The following is a 16,689-nucleotide window of genomic DNA, read 5'->3' as shown; positions in this document are numbered from 1 at the left end:
ATGTTCCATCCCTAACCTCATGATTTTCTCCCATCTCAGGTGGGCAGTTTAAGAGGGGTTTGCAAACAGGCTCAGCGACTCAAGTGGTTTGAGGGAGGCTAAATGGCAGACCTGGAAGCAACATGTAGTTTAGATTGGGAGTGGAGACCAAAGAAAATTGGAGGGTCAGATGAATAAGGTAATTGGGCGCCTATAATTTGGTAAGGAACAGACAGTTCTTTTCCTCAATTCACTTTTTTTAAGAGACAGGGTTTCACACTATTTTGTGGTCCTAATTTCACCACTCCATAGCTTCGTGCCCTTCGGAAAGTCATGTATGTCTCCACTCCTCAGTATTCCTCATGTGTGAAATATAAATTTGGACTACATGTGTCCACTGGGAGCCCTTCTAACTCTCACATAGTAGGACTTATGCTGATCCATCTGTAAGAATTCAAATGGGCCTGAGAACAAAGGCAGGATGTGCCTAGCTTTGGCTGAACACATTCCATTCGCTGGATTTCCCCACTTTATTTTCAGCCTAGGCAGACTAAAGATACCTCAGGCATCTGGCCAGTCGTTTCCAAGAACCTGCTTCGGCTTGGGTAGCAAGAAGATCAACAATTCCATCAACCAGCAAGAAAGGGATACCACCTACAGCAGAGTTCAAGGTCACAATCTGCAAGCCAGGACTCAAATCAAACAGGCCACCAGTAGATTTCTGACTGAAGAAGGGGCTGGTGGGCAGGTCCTCTTCATCTCCCCTCATATGTCATGTCCAGCCAGAGGATGGAGAAGAGAAATGAGCTCAACGAGAATAGCTTCATTAACTAATCTGGCCAAACCAGTAGTGACCTCTTCTCCACTGACCTTTCCCCTTCTGGGGCTCACATTTCCTCACGGTCATTTGGGACCACAAAACTGGAAATAAGTTCTAGTTTCCTGCTATCACCTCAGAAAGGCCTTTGGCTCATCTCCAACAGACTTTAATTTGCCTCTTTGTATCTAGGAAAGAAGGGAGGTCCCCCTCATAACCTTAATGGGGGTCAGTGGGAAGACAATGATCCAACTTAACTGCAGGACCTTAATGGCTAGGTGCTCTCACCTTGGGAATCCAAGATGTCAAGATGTTGGGGAAGGAATCCAGAGATTCCTCAGGCCTGATCCCAACCAATGCAGGAAGAGGCTAGGTCCCCATGACCTCAGAGTCTGGGATTATTCTCCATTCCCAAACCTCTCCTCCTCCCAGGATCCTCAGCTTTGGGCTGTGCTCCCAGCCCTTTCCTGAATAGTTCCCATCCTTGTGATTCCACATCGATCTTGGTTTACAGCAGAGAAAGGGGGAAAATATCCAAATCCTGTCTCTGATATTCTTTGGTACACTCAGGGCAGTGTTGATAATATTAGATTAGGAGGGAGGGAGTTAGACCTATTTTTGTCTTACCAAAAGGGGTAGGTGGAAGAAACTCACCTAAGTTAGGGATGTGGATTTGAGGTATTTCCTGTCTTGGAGAGAATAGGTAGAGTCCCATTTGGACAGGGAAAGAAGCTATGGTACTCATCCTCCTTAGGCTCTGGTATGACCAGGGATATAGCCATTTTGGAGAAGAAATTCCCTCTTCAATGGAGGACAATTTAATGCTTGTACCTCATTTTTCTTAGGCAGAGTGACAAGAGGAAGTGACACAAAATGGGCTCAGTGGGAGAAAGGGCAAATGCTGATCAGCCCTTTTCTAAGTCTTCCATTTCCTTTCCAAGCCTCTTTCCTGGCACACCTAGACAATCTTTCTCATCTGACCATACTTGGCTGCTCTGGATCCCTCACCTCTCCCTTACTTGGCTTGGCTTCTGTTTTGGGTCTTGCTTTCTACCCTGAGCCGCCACACTAACACCTGTCCAGAGATATCAGGGATGTTTATACACTTCTCAGTGGCTGGACTGGGCCAGGCCTGGAGGGTTGGCTGAGGACCAGACAGAAAGCTTATCACTCAGACTCATTCTTGCTGTCTTTCAAATTCTTTTCCTCTTTTTGACTCTTTCTCCATGTCTTTTCTCCATGTCTCTCTTTACCTCATGCCTTTATACAGTGCTGTTTAAATTGGATTATTCCTGGGGTGATATGGTGAGGACTATTTGGAGCCACAGAATACACATGGCACATCTTCCAGAGTGTTAATTTTACTTTTAAGATTTGGTGGGGGAAGATAAATCATTTTTATGCTAAAACCAACACAAATATATTATGCAGTGTAAATCTAAATTTGCATTTTTAAAAGAAAATAGATACTTCAAAGACATTTCTGGCTTATGACAGGCTACTTTAGACTGCTTTGGGAGTCCTGGGGGAAAATGGTTCACTCTCTTGTATCTTAGGGGTCCTGCAGAAGAAATATTTGAGAAGCTCTACTTAGAGCAGAGGTAACAAGCTAAGACAAACCTAAACACTAAACCGGAGTCAGGCAGATATAAAAGATCGAAGCATGCAAGTGTAATGCAATAGGGAGTGGTGAGAACTGGCAAACCAGAGCCTGTCTAGCCCCTTCAGCTCCAGCTGATTAATGTCATGAAAGAATGTGACTCAGTGTTACCAAATATGATTGCTTTTTAAGAGACACCAGAATGGTAGATGTTAGTGAAATCTGATTTTTAAATGTTTACAACCAATTCAAATGTTTAGGAAAGGAAATACAGGTTTATTTATTTATTTTTAATTTTTTTTGAGACGGAGTTTCACTCTTGTTGCACAGGCTGGAGTGCAATAGTGCGATCTCGGCTAACTGCAACCTCCGCTTCCCGAGTTCAAGCAATTCCCCTGCCTCAGCCTCCTGACTAGCTGGGATTACAGGCCTGCACCACCACGCCCAACTAATTTGTATTTTTAGTAGAGACGGGGTTTCGCCGTGTTGGTCAGGCTGATCTCTAACTCCTGACCTCAGGTGATTTGCCCGCCTCAGACTCCCAAAGTGCTGAGATTACAGGTGTGAGCCACCGCGCCCAGTCGGAAATATGGGTTTCTAAATATCTGCAAGCTGGTTTGGCCTCTGGGCCCCTGATCTGCTGCCTCTGGCTTAGTGTTTCCTCCAGCTTTGCTTAGGTTCATCATCAGCTAAAATCAAGACAAAAGAAGAGAAACATGAATCACAATGTGATCTCCCTTCCCTAAGTCCATCTCCCCACCAGCTTCCCATGAATCTTGGAGCACTTATGTCAGGGATTTTCTCCTCCACCCACAAAGCAGGGTGGGCAGTATCAGAAATGGTGTTGAGATACAGGAAAGAACAAGAGGAAAGAAGGAAGCAGTCTTTGGATATAGAAGGGTATTCAGTTTAAAGGGTATTCACCAAGGGAAGATGAAACCCCAAATACGGAATTATCATAATTTTTGTCTCTCCTTCCTCACTTTCATTCCTAACCTCCAGGCCTCCCTCACAGTCAAAAAGATATTCTGAACTTGCTAATGATCGACCTCTCTCCCAGCCCTTCCACCTCCCAGGTGACCTAATTTTCCCAAACCAGAGATAGGAGATCTTGCCTTGTCAGACTTGGTCACCATTTCCAACCTCTCTGACCTTCACGATCATTTCTTCTACTTTCCAAAAGTATGCGAAGCACAGGCCTGGGCTTGCATGGTGTCAAATTCTGTTCCCAAGAGTTGGGGGCAGTGGGATGCATGAGTTTGCAGGAGAGTTTGGAGCTGTCCTGCGGGACAGCTTGAGGAGATAGAACTGCAGAGAAGCTTCTGAGTACCACTGGCAGAGGTACACCTATCTCCAGGGGGAACAAAGGAGCCATTGGCCCCTGCCCAACCACCCTCTTCCTGATCTACAGGAATCTGGAGGTAAAACAGAAACCAGAGTTTCCTCAGAGTTGGAAGGTGAAGCAAGCGTGAAAGACAGGGAATAAAGAGAAATGGGAGAGCAGGAGACAAAGGATTAACCCTGAGACTGGTTAGATGAAGGAGGAAGTCAGAATCTGAAGTGGAGAGGGAGGGATCTTTAGCCACAGAACCATATAAGGGAAGCACAAATGTTGGCCAGGCGCGGTGGCTCACGCCTGTGATCCCAGCACTTTGCGTGGCCAAGGCAGGCGGATCTATAGTGAAACCCCGTATCTACTAGAAATACAAAAATTAGCCAGGCATGGTGGTGGGCACCTATAATTCCATCTACTCAGGAGGCTGAGACAGGAGAATCACTTGAACCCGGGAGGTGGAGGTGCAGTGAGCCAAGATTGCGCCATTGCACTCCAGCCTGGTGACAGAGTGCGACTCATCTCTTAAAAAAAAAAAAAAAAAAAAGGAAGCACAGTTCTCATGCCCCTGAATACCTCCTCCCCTCTCAGCAGCTGAAATCCTTGCTCTATCCATCTGTCCAAGAGGTTAAAAATATCCAAGCTGGGAACCTAGCCAGACATTTCCAAGAACCTGTTTACTGACCATTTGATTAACTTTGATTGTCAGCAACTTCATAGCCCAACAAGGACTGAGAATGGACATTGCCTAACATCTCAGGACTCAGGGCACATGGAATTCACAATCCTGTCCCTTTGTTTTCCCTGTCTTCTTTCTCCCATCACTCTGTTGCCTGGAGATGACCAATCAATTGATAGTCAAAGTCTGTTCATTCTTTTCTCCTTACATAACAGGCCCAGCAGAGAGTAGGGAAGGGTCAAGCAAAGGGAAAGGTCAGGACAGAACAGGAATAGCCTAAATAGGCTAAATTGGGCCTATCCGTGGGCTCACCTCCACTGACCTTTGTGCTACTCAGTCTAGTCCACCTCACGGAAAAAAATCAAATGGAATGCAATACCTTGAAAGAAAAATTCTGGAAGACCTGTGGCATCACATTGTATATCCAGCATTCTCTGTTCCTCAGTTTATCACTCCAAATGGTGGGAAGCTTTTCTTTGGAATTGTGTACTGAAAAGTTAAGAAAGTTCAAATAATTTTTAGAAGGTTACAGGGTTTAATCCACAGGCTTGTGAAGCACACTGGGAGTGTGAAAAAGAACACCCTGAGGCCAAGTGGGTGCTGTGGCTCACTCCTGTAATCCAAGCACTTTGGGAGGCCAAGGCAGGCAGATAGCTTGAGTTGAGCTGTCTGGAGTTTGAGACCAGCCTGGGTAACATGGTGAAACCTCACCTCAGCTAAAAATAAAAAAATTAGCCAGACATGGTGGTGCATGCCTGTAATCCTAGCTACTTGGGTGGCTGAGGCAAGATAATTGCTTGAACCCAGGAGGAGGAGGTTGCTGAGATCGCCCCACTCCACTCTAGCCTGGGTGATGGAGTGAGATTCTGTCTCAAAAAAAAAAAAAAGAAAGAAAGTAAATTATTCAAGGGAGTAATGAGGGATATGTCTCTTCTTTTATTTTAGATAACAATCACTTATGTGGCATTGTTCTAACTTTTTACATATATTTTTAAATTTCTCACAATTTTCTGAGGTAGGCATTATTATTATCTCTCATTTTATAAATGAACAAACTGTTACACAGAGAGGTTTAAACAAGTTGCCCAAGGTCACATAGCTGGTTAAATGGTAGAAGTAAGATCTTAATTTAGATAGTTTGGCTTCAGGGTCCACGTGCTTAACTACTATACTATGCTATTTTTTCTTCCTTTTCCTTTTCTTTTTTTTTTTTTTTTTTGAGACAGAGTCTCGCTCTGTCACCCAGGTGCTGGAGCGCAGTAGCGTGATCTCTGCTCACTGCAACCTCCCTCTCCGGGGTTCAAGCAATTCTCCTGCCTCAGCCTCCCAAGTAGTTGGGACTACAGGCGTGCACCACCTCACTTGGCTAATTTTTTGTATTTTTAGTAGAGATGGGGTTTCACCAAGTTGGCCAGGCTGGTCTCGAACTCCTGACCTCAGGTGATCCGCCCATCGCGGCTCCCATAGTGTTGGGATTACAGGCGTGAGCCACCGTGCCCGGCCTATTTTTCTTAATAGTAGTATAGGAAGACTAATCTTTGGACTTTTTCTGGGTTCTAGACTTACCTATTGTGCCAGGACCTGCAGCCCTGGATCTTTAGCTCTCTGAAAAGGATTGTTTCAGCTTATGAAATGGAGGTCGATGTGAGGTCATAACAGAGAAAGGACAAAAAAACTTCCCATCCCCCACACCCAAACTGTTGAGGCCAGGATGCCTGGGGCAGGGACTTGTGATCATTGGAAGGTCAGCAAAATATTTTCCTTATTCACCTTATGCATTTTATCACCTAGAGGTAGCCCAAGAAAATAATTCTAAGAGGAATCTGTAGTCTGTTGAAAGAATTGGGCCAAGGTTGCATGTGCCTGTAGTCCCAGCTACACGGGAGGCTGAGTAGGGGGATTCCCTTGAGGGTATGAGTTCAAGGTCAGAGTTTGCTATGATTGTGCCTGTGAATAGCCACTGCACTCCAACCTGGGCAACATAGTGAGACCCTCTCTCAAAAAGAGAAAAAAGAATTGTGCAAAGGTCACCCCTTGACTCCACTTCATCCCCTTCAGCTCTTGTGTGATTGTTTTTTGCTGAACGTGTGCTTTGTCAGATCCTCCCCTCCACATTTTTCCTTCCCAGTGCCTCAACCCAAGTTAGATTCTTGTGTTTCCAGTCTATTCAGAGGTATCAATCAAGGCAGCCAACGACTCTGGTTGTTGAAGTACCTGTTTTTTGTTTTGTTTTGTTTTGAGAAGGAGTCTCTCTCTGTCTCCCAGGCTAGAGTGCAGTGGCGCGATCTTGGCTCACTGAAATGTCTGCCTCCCGGGCTCAAGCAATTCTCCTGCCTCAGCCTCCTAGGTAGCTGGGACTACAGGTTCCTGCCATGCCCGGCTAATTTTTTATATTTTTAGTAGAGGCGGGGTTTCACCATGTTCGCCAGGCTGGTCTTGAACTCCTGACCTCGAATGATCCACCCACCTCAGCCTCCCAAAGTGCTGAGATTACAGGCACGAGCCACAGCACCCGTCCCCTTTTTCTTGTTAATTTTATTTTCTTGCCCTTTTCTCTCTTTAGGTAGTTTTCTTTTTTACTTCTCTCAGATCTCCCTATACCAGATTGAACCTACTGAATAAATGATTCTCAGAACCACATCTCCTCTAATGATTGTACATGTAGGTCATAGCTACTTAAAAATTAAAAGGCACATGAGAAGAGGATAGGCAAAGAAGACCCAAAATATTCACCCACTTAAGTGGGGGAAATAGCTAGGCCACTCCCCAAGGAAGTGTACTGAAGCAAGCCTGTATGCAGAAAATGTCCTGGGGTGAGGTAGAAATTGTATACACAAGGCAAAAAGAAGTAGAGTGGAGTTTTTGCGCTGTAAGAGAAGGATAGGTTTCCTCTGGGGGAACAGCTCTAGCTACTTAGTCCCTTAGATTTTGATGTGGTATTCAATATGGCAGTCACTAGTCACTAGTCCCTAGTCACATACGTGACAGTCACTAGTCACACAAAGCTAAAGTTTAATTGAATTAAACAAAATTGGGCCGGGCACGGTAATCCCAGCACTTTGGGAGGCTGAGATGGGCAGATCATCTGAAGTCAGGAGTTCAAGACCAGCCTGACCAACATGGAGAAACCCCGTCTCTACTAAAAATACAAAATTAGCCAGGTGTGGTAACGCATGCCTGTAATCCCAGCTACTTGGCAGGCTGAGGCAGGAGAATCGCTGAATCCAGGAGGTGGAGGTTGTGGTGAGCCGAGATCACGCCATTGTACTCCAGCCTGGGCAACAAGAGAGAAACTCCATCTCAAAAAATAATAATAATAAATAAAATAAAGAATTAAACAAAATTAAAAATTCAGTTACAGGCTGGGCACAGTGGCTCACACCTGTAATCCCAGCACTTTGGGAGGCCGAGGTGGGAGGATCGCTTGAGCCCAGGAGTTTGAGACCAGCCTGGGCAACATGGCAAAACCTCATCTCTATGAAAAATACAAAAATTAGTCGGGCTTGGTGGCATGCACCTGTAGTTCCAGCTACTCGGGGGCTGAGATGGGAAATCACTTGACCCCGAGAGGTGGAGGCTGCAGTGAGCAGAGATCATGCCACTGCACTGCAGCCTGGGAGACAGAGCAAGACCCTGTTTTAAAAAAAAAAAAAAAAAATGTGTGCACAGCCCTTTGGGAGGCTGAAGTGGGCAGATTGCTTGAGCCTAGGAGTTCAAGACTAGCCTGGGCAACTTGGTGAAACCCTGTCTCTACAAAAAATACAAAAAATTAGCTGGGCATGGTGGCATGTGCCTGTAGTTCTAGCTACTTGGGAGGCTGAGGTGGGAGAATCACCTGAGCTTGGGAGGTCGAAGCCGCAGTGAGCCAAGCTTGTGCCACTGCACCCCAGTCTGGGAGACAGAATAAGACCCTATCTAAAAAAAAAAAAAAAAAAATCCGTTTATCAGTCACAGTAGCCACATTTCAGGGCTAGTGGCTACAGTATTGAACATTTCCATTATCATAGAAAGTTCTATTTGGACAGCTGGATAATAAAAGATATTAAGGGTATCTGGAGGAGATGCCCATGTTCTGGCCCTTCCAGGATCAGATCTCTCTTTTTTTTTTTTTTTTTTTTTGATACAGTCTTGCTCTGTCGCCCAGGCTGGAGTGCAGTGGTGCAGTCTGGGCTCACTGCAACCTCCACCTCCTGGGTTCAAGTGATTCTCCTTCCTCAGCCTCCCGAGTAGCTGCGATTACAGGCGTAAGTCACTGTGCCTGGCCCTAGGATCAGATCTCTAAGAGGACTTGGGTATAAAATTATCTATCCTTTCGAAGCCATCCCTCTTCTCATATTGGGTACTGGTAGCCCAACTGTACACACAAACAACCAGGCTCATGTACTCCATGGTTTCTCCATTCTTTTGTCCTCCTCTCTGGCCTGCTCTTGTCATTGCTTCACCCCTCTAGTCCCTGGAAAACAAGCTACAGAAAAAAACTTTTCCATCAACTTTGACCTAATTTCCTGGTCACAGATTTGAAGGAGAGGAGCCACTAAATTCTTGAACAGGTAAGAAAGGGGCAGAGTTCAGGTGAAAGTCACCCTGGCAATAGGGAGAAATAGAGACCAACATTTTGGTAATGAAAGACAGACAAAGAGAGGGAGGAGAGTGCTATGGAAAATGAAAGATAAACGAAAAATGAAGATTGAAATGGAAAAGGATCTTTTAAATCCCATTTTCTGTTAAATTCACATTGATTTTAGTTTGCTTATTATTTATTCATTTATTTTTAAGACAAAATCTGTCCTCCAGGCTGGAGTGCAAGTGGTGCAATCATAGCTCACTGTAACCTAGAACTTCTGGGCTTGAATGATCCTCTTGCCTCAGCCTCTTGAGTAGCTAGGGATACAACACCCCACACTGATTTCATGTAGAATTTCCAGGAGCCTGTTATTTGGAATTAGTTTGTGGAAGTCCTCAGAAAAACCAATTCCCAAATAAGGACCAGGACCAGATCTGTGCAAATATTTAAATTGGCCATCCCAGGGTTTCTCACCTGTCAGTTCTTTAGGAATGAAAATCACTGCCGGGCGCCGTGGCTCATACCTGTAATCCCAGCACTTTAGGAGGCTGAGGTGGGTGAATCACGGGAAGTCAGGAGTTTGAGACCAGCCTGGCCGACATGGTGAAACCCCATCTCTACTAAAAATACGAAAATTAGCTGGGTGTGGTGGCTCATGCCTGTAATCCCAACTACTCAAGAGTCTGAGGTAGCAGAATCGCTTGAACCTGGGAGGCGGAGGTTGTATTGAGCCAAGATTGGGCCACTGCACTCCAGCTTAGGAGACAGAGCAAGACTCTATCTCAAAAAAAAAAAAAAAAAAAAAAGAAAATCACACCAATTAAACATGGGATTGTGGTATTACTCTACTACTATTACCCTACAAGGAATAGGAACCACCAAAGCATCTAAGGGATGAGGGTGGAGTTGAATAGTTAGCAAACCTTTACTGAGTTATGTGCTTGGATAGGAACTGTGAAAATAAAAAATGGTTAGCTGCCTCCAAAGAATTTAATACTCATAACTCTATAAACTCTTAAGTCCTGAAGTTATCCTTGTTAGTATATAAATCAAGTTTACATTGGGAAGAAACCCTATGATAAAACCATATTGTAAAAAAGTGATCTTCAGCTGGGTGTAGTGTCTCACGCCTGTATTCCCAACTCTTTGGGAGGCCAGGGCCAGCAGATCACTTGAGCCCAGAAGCTTGAGGCCACCCTGGACAACATGGCAAAACCCCAACTCTGCAAAAAATTAAAAAATTAGTTGAGCATAGAAAAAACACATACACACACACACACACACACACACAATTAGCTGAACGTAGTTGTGTATGCCTGTAGCCCAGCTATGTGGGAGGTGGAGATGGGAGGATCACTTGAGCCCAGGAAGTCAAGGCTGCAGTGAGCTAAGATCATGCTACTACACTCCAGCCTGGGTGAGTGAGACTGTCTCAAAAAAAGGAACTGCCACTCTTTTCTTTCAAATTCCCTCATAAACATCATTTCCCTTATTTCAAGAACCCATGAACTCCAAAACTGAAGGAATTTAGTAACGATTAACTATGGATTTGGAAAACTAATTTAGACAACCAGAAAATCCCAGTATAGTTCTTCAGTGAATCTGAAACATGCCTCAAACTGTTTCCCTCTCCACCTTCTAGCCCCCACTCTGCCGACATTCCTTAGGGTCCATAGGGAGTGTTTTCTCCACAAGGTTTTCATTAGCATGGATTGTTAAGCAGAGAAAAACTCCTTTAGACACACACCTTCTTTCCAAAAACTTTTCCAAAGCCATCTCACAGACATTTTTTTTCCATTAAAAAATCTTTATTTTTATTTTTTACAAAGAATATCCCCATCTGGGGTAAAAATATATCTGGTTAAGTACAAAATATAGTCTTTACCATACAAAAAGATACATAATACAAAAACATGAAACCATCTTCAGCCCACACTTTCTGGCTGTAATAACTCTCAGAAAAGGGTGGAGCTCAGTGCTCTGACACAGGACAGTGAACAAAGTGCTATGGCTGAGAGTGACTGACCAAGTGCTGGCAGCTGCAGTGAGGGGCCAATATCCCTAACACAGAGCAGGAAGGGGGTTCAAAGGGCTTTCGTGAAGACCTGCCCTCTAGTTTCTCATGGCAGTATTTGGAGGTTCTGATCACAGTGTTGGGCATCTTGATCGAGAGTTCCTCCTTGGGTTTGGAGAAGTCACAGTGGGCAAGGCTGACAGCAGCAACCCTTTCACATGATTTGAGTGTTAGAATTATATAATTCTGTACCTTGGGGCAAAATCTCAAAAAGTAGTAAAATTTTTTTTTTTGTCTTTGGGCTTAACCCTAGAGACATAGTAGACCAGTTTCAGCTTACATTTAAGATGGCAGAAGGGGAGAACAAAAAATTTGACAGGAACTAAAGTGCTAAGAACGTCACCTTAGAATCAATTCCAAGGACTTACATGAAGAGAAAAACATCCTCCCATATGAAAATATTTGCAATAGGAGAACACAGTGCAATAGGCTCCAAAAATGGCTTTTAAGACCTTTGGTGGGGCACAGTTACTACTGCTTTAAAAGCCAGGTTAAAGTATACTCTAAGCAAAGATGACCGTAGAGCAGCTAACTTCCTTTTTTATAATCACAGGGAAAGCTCTCTCCAATGTCCATCACATCAGCTCTAGAAGGTTTTTCTTTTTTTTCTACAAGCGCACAAAGGGGAACACTGATTTTAAGAACCTCCTTTTCCCAAAGTTTTGGCCACAACTTCCCATCTTCCTAGTTTGCTAAAATTGGCTCTTCTCCACATGATACATAAGTTCAAGGTCCAAAACTGTTATCACAATTTACAGAAAGCCTCCAAAAAACCTTGCAAAGCTTATGCCAGGAGGCCATTTTTACCTGACCTGAAACTACCGAAAAGGCCTCAATTTTCAGTGAGATCTGAGAAAATGCATGGGCCTGAATTTTTCTAGTCGTTTTTAAACCCATCCAACAAACACCCCTGTATCACAACATTGGTGCTGGCTGAGGATAAGTCCGCATCCTTTAAGGCCCAGGAGATTGCCTGCTGACCACCTCCTACATTAGGAAGTCAGAGGCTAAGGTGGATCCACACTCCATTGCAGAGACTGTTGAGTCTCTGAAAAAGTGAGTGTCCAGGAAGAGACAAAAAGAAACAAGTAGGTAAAGCTGCTTTTCTTCCACATGCTCACTGCACGTTGTTGTTGAGGATACAGGGATCCACCTAAAGGAAGAAACAGACTATTTCAGTTCAGGTAAGAACTAAAAGAACAAACCAGTTTAGCAATCCATCTAAGTCAACTTCTTATAGAAAGCTTAGGACAAATTTAACAGTAAAGATGACAATCCTCACCTCAGTATAAGTAGGTGGTGGCATGAACTTGAACTCAGGGGCATACATAAAGATAGGGCTGTCTTGAGAGCCATCCATGTCATCTAGCAGAGGAGTGGTGGGGCTCTCCAATCGGTGATCTTCAGGAATGATATCCATATAGCAGGGAGGAGCTAGAAAAGAAAATATGGCCACATAAGAAGCCTGCCCAAGAAATGCTGGACCATCACAATTTTACAAACCCAGGTAGACCAGAAAGAAAGAAAAGACATTAGGTCTGGCTCACCTTCTGGGGTATCAGGGATGTTCAGATCTACCCAACTCATCTCAGAGCTGGTTCGGCTGGCCATGCTGGATGTTCTGCTGCTTAGACCTGATCTGCTGCCAATTACCAGGGGCAGGTCAAGGATGACCTTCTTGGATCCAGGAACGCTAACATAGATCTAGAAAGGAAGATGACAGTTTGTTAGACCAGAGGTCTGGAGAAACAAGACAGTTGTGGTAACAGATGAACAATTTCTCTGCTGAAGCCACCCTGCATCTACCCACCAGTAAGGAATATTCAACTCGAAGGATGTTGCAGCCCAGGATAGAAGGCCTGATCTTCTGCACCCGAAGGCTCTTGCCACGCCATGATGCGCATGTCCCTGAGATAATATGATTGCCTCTGACTGATGACAACTTCTGAGTCAGCACCTTGGTCTGGCCATTGGCAAGGTAAGTGTGGCGGGCCACAATGGCAGCTTTGGGGACCACAATTCGGGAACATGTATTCTCAAAGTCAGCATGGATGGAAATCTCATCACCTAGCAACGAGAAAAATGAAAACTTACTAACTGATACTCAGTATAGTTGATGACACTTCCTCTACCCCAGTCCCATGCCCTTGCCCCTAAACCCAGTTCCTCTTGTAACTGCCATAAGCACTAGGATTTTACCTTCACAGAATCCTTTTCTGTCAATTCGAGCAGAGACAGACACCCGCCCATCAGGAATGAACATGCAGGAAACTTTCTTTTCCTTTTTAGCAGACACAGGTGCCTATGTAGAAAGGGATAAAAAGGTGTTTTGAGATGCTTCAATCTAATGCCCAAGACATCTGATTTATCATCCCCACGACCCAGGAGAATAGAATCTTTAAAATGAATCTCACCATTAAATCAGGGGTATTGACATCCACCAGATCCACTACTTCAAAGTTTTTCTTTGTCTCTTGAGTTGGCTGACTCGGGCGGTCAAGAAAAGCCTTCACCCAGTAGTCTACACACCCATATTTTCCTTTGAAGGATGTTCCCAGAGGCCTGTCAAGAAAATGAAAATTTTAAAACGCTCTCCAAGAACAGTAAGTGATCAAAGGAGGGCAAGGTATTTTAGACAGAAAAGTTCAAAGATGTATTTAGCTGATATTTACCCCTGAGGAAGCTCAAAGCCAAACTTGTACTCATATTTGTTTCCAGGTCTCATGATCACCATCTCATTCTCACCTGAAGAGAAAGAAAATCGAGTAGCCATTAGGCTTCCTGTTACACTTAAAATGCATCTGTGTGATAAGGAATGCTTGGGTGGCATGTAAGGTATTGAAGTACCCCCAATTTCATCCCATATATATATTTTTTAATCATCCCATATTGTTCTTAAAGAGAAATTCTGATGTATTTTGTTGGGCAGCAAGTTGCCAAGCCCTGCAATGCTCAAAGATTCACCCAGGACAGTTCTCTACTAACATCTCAAACAGGAAGTAGACAAAGAATAAGCAACTTATGCACACATAAGACTTTAACTACCCGAGGCAACGCCCCTCAGGATCACCTTTAGGACACAGCACCATAAAAAATTGTACAAATCACCCTTTTTTTTTTTTTGGTGGGGGGGGGAAATGTCTGCAAATTAAAACAAAAAAAAGGAAGCAACAACAAGTAATTCAAACCACTCAAACTGAGCAACTTAAAACATTTCGTACAGGTTTTGTGTATTCAATTCTCTTCTCTAATCAGCTTTCACCCTCCAACAATGAATTGGGCCGCTTACCTGTTGGCTGGTCTTCCAGAAGAAGCGTGTCTTCATAGCGCAGGTACTCCGAAGTCTGTTTGCACTGCTGGGATCCCTGCATCCAAAGCACTTTAGCCACTCCGCAAGCCAGGATCCTAACGGCTTTGACACGAGTAACTTCACACACCTCCACTATCACCCGGCCAGCCACCTTCTCGCCACTGCCGTACACCTTTTCAGGGTCGTTAAAGACCACCTCAAAAGACTTGATCTTCTTGAACATCACCATGATGGAACTGAGTTGGTTTAAGAGTTAGAAATGACGGTGGAAGAAAAAAAAAAGCTCCAAATCGAGGAAACTCCTTTGCAAAAAATTATTTCACTCTTTCTAAAGAATGAAGGTATTCTTAAGCAGTTTGAGCTTAAAAATAAAATAAGATTTAAACAAATGAATATTAACTACTAGGTTTTCGCAAAGGCGTCCAAAAAATTTACGCCGCTGGTTACACTAACCGATTTCAGAGAAAAAGCCTTCTTTCCCCCAATTGCTGGAGAAAAGATCCGATCTCCACAAGCACTCCTTTAGAAAGAAAGAGAGGTTAGTTTCAAACAGGAGGCGGAAACGTCTCTATATAGTAGCCCGGGCCAGAAGAGCCACGCGAGCCCTGGCCCGGAGGCTCGTGCTGCCCTCGTGCACATCCCTCCCATTGGCTGCCCGGTCCTTGTTTACCAGGAGCCCGACCAATCAGTGAGATCGCTGAGGCGCGTGGACACGGTGTGCTCCTGGCGGGGAAAATGGTTGTTGTGCTCTGGCGCGGCGCAGGGAGGGGGGAAGGGGGGGAAGGAGGGGAAGGAGGGGGCTGTTGAGCGTCTTCCCCCGGGTCCAGTGGAAGGAGGATCCCACTGACCCTAAAACCTAGCCAGGGCGACAGGCCATCGGAGGGCGGGTGTGGACGTTTCTGGTCTGAGAGCGGTGTTTTGAGGTAAAAGGAAAATGTGCTTATGAGGGAATTTCATGCCTAGTCTTAGCCAGTGCAATTACTTTAGAGCCTGTCGTTTATTCCTGGCTCATAAATAGCAAGTGTGTGAAAATCCCATAGCTCCAAGAATACTTTTAGGTTTGGGGCTGTGGAGCGCAGAATGCTTGGTGTTACTGTTCAGGAAGAGCCCTTTGTCCTTCTTTTGCCCCGCATCCCTATTAAGTATAAAAAACACCACCGTCTCTGAGGGAAAGGAGAACTTTCAGGCCTCGTTGCGTCTGTAGGACTGATGTCTTCTCCTTCCCGTTCCAATCCCTTGGGGCTAGGGCTGGGGGCTGCGTGCCTGTGCTGTTCGTCACCACCCCCCTCCTTGTACCCTCTCTTCTGTTCTCTCTGTTCTCTGGAACGGATATAGGACGGGCGTGTTTACATCCTGTTGCTTATCCTGTCATCTCTTCAATTTCTACCTGCAAAGTTGGGGAACACTTTGTCTGTGTTCCCCATTTACCTCATTACCTCTTTAGTGAGGTGTGTCCAGGCGCTCATTATCTCCCACTCCCTACCTGCTTCTGGAAGAAAAGGAAAAGGGGGGGGAAAAATGATGCTTCACTCTTCACTTTCTTCCAGAGTTATGTTCACTCTTTCTTGTCTCCATCCCCTCTTCCAACTCACTAAATCAAATGTACATCCATAAATCTGTTTAAAAGCAAGAAAGTCCTCTTGTTTATATCCAAATTTTCAGTGGAGAGACGGCCACACACCTGTTTGAGGGAACAATTTTAAAAAATATTTTCAAAGGTTTTTCCCTAAACGGTTTAGAAAACAGTAAGAAGGAAAAGCGAAGAAAGATCGGTCACCAGAGCACTATAAATTCAAGCCAGAAGAGACCCTAACCTCCCTCTTCATTCTTTGTTGGTTTCGTTTGGCCAGCTGTCAGATGGATTTTCCCCTGCTGGCTGTGAGATGCTTTAGGAGCTGAGTACTGAGAACTTACTCTTAAATGTAATAAGAAAAACCTGTATGCAAAAGTGCAGGAATTCTTCCTCCTTTTATTTGATTCATAGACCCTTCCTATGTCTGTGCTGGGGTATCAGAAAATTATTATCTAATTCCTTGTGCTGGAAAGAGGAAGATAATGTCCCAAGATTGAGATGGGGAGGTAACTAAGAAGCATTCAAGTATATTGAAACCCTACCCAATCAGCAAAAAAAAAACCTTATTCATTGCTGTTAAGGAGCCTTCTTCCTTCCTCAGACACCCTAGCTGGATTGACACCCTAAGGCTAACAAGTTACAACTCAACCCCAATATTAAGCAAGCTCAAGCATAGGCATCATGAGTCTCTTGGAAAACACACACACACATGCATTAAACCCCAGGAACATGTTGATCCTTAGGGTGTGTTTGAGGCGGC

General features: G+C 44.5%; 2 protein-coding genes across 2 annotated transcripts in view; both read right to left on the bottom strand.

Moving 5' to 3' along the window:
• Window positions 1-16,689, bottom strand: part of LOC100447686 (neuroblastoma breakpoint family member 12) — a 2,265,351-nt gene that overhangs the window by 501,855 nt on the left and 1,746,807 nt on the right.
• TXNIP (thioredoxin interacting protein) lies at window positions 11,658-14,900 on the bottom strand. Its single transcript, NM_001134035.2, is given in 8 exon segments — window positions 11,658-12,199; window positions 12,329-12,480; window positions 12,594-12,750; window positions 12,857-13,113; window positions 13,246-13,348; window positions 13,461-13,608; window positions 13,719-13,791; window positions 14,336-14,900. Coding segments are annotated over 8 exon segments (1,176 nt in total). The 5' UTR covers window positions 14,586-14,900; the 3' UTR covers window positions 11,658-12,163.

The sequence above is a fragment of the Pongo abelii genome, chromosome 1, assembly GCF_028885655.2.
Source record: "Pongo abelii isolate AG06213 chromosome 1, NHGRI_mPonAbe1-v2.0_pri, whole genome shotgun sequence".
NCBI lineage: Eukaryota > Metazoa > Chordata > Mammalia > Primates > Hominidae > Pongo > Pongo abelii.
This window is presented reverse-complemented; position numbering and strand designations above follow the sequence as displayed.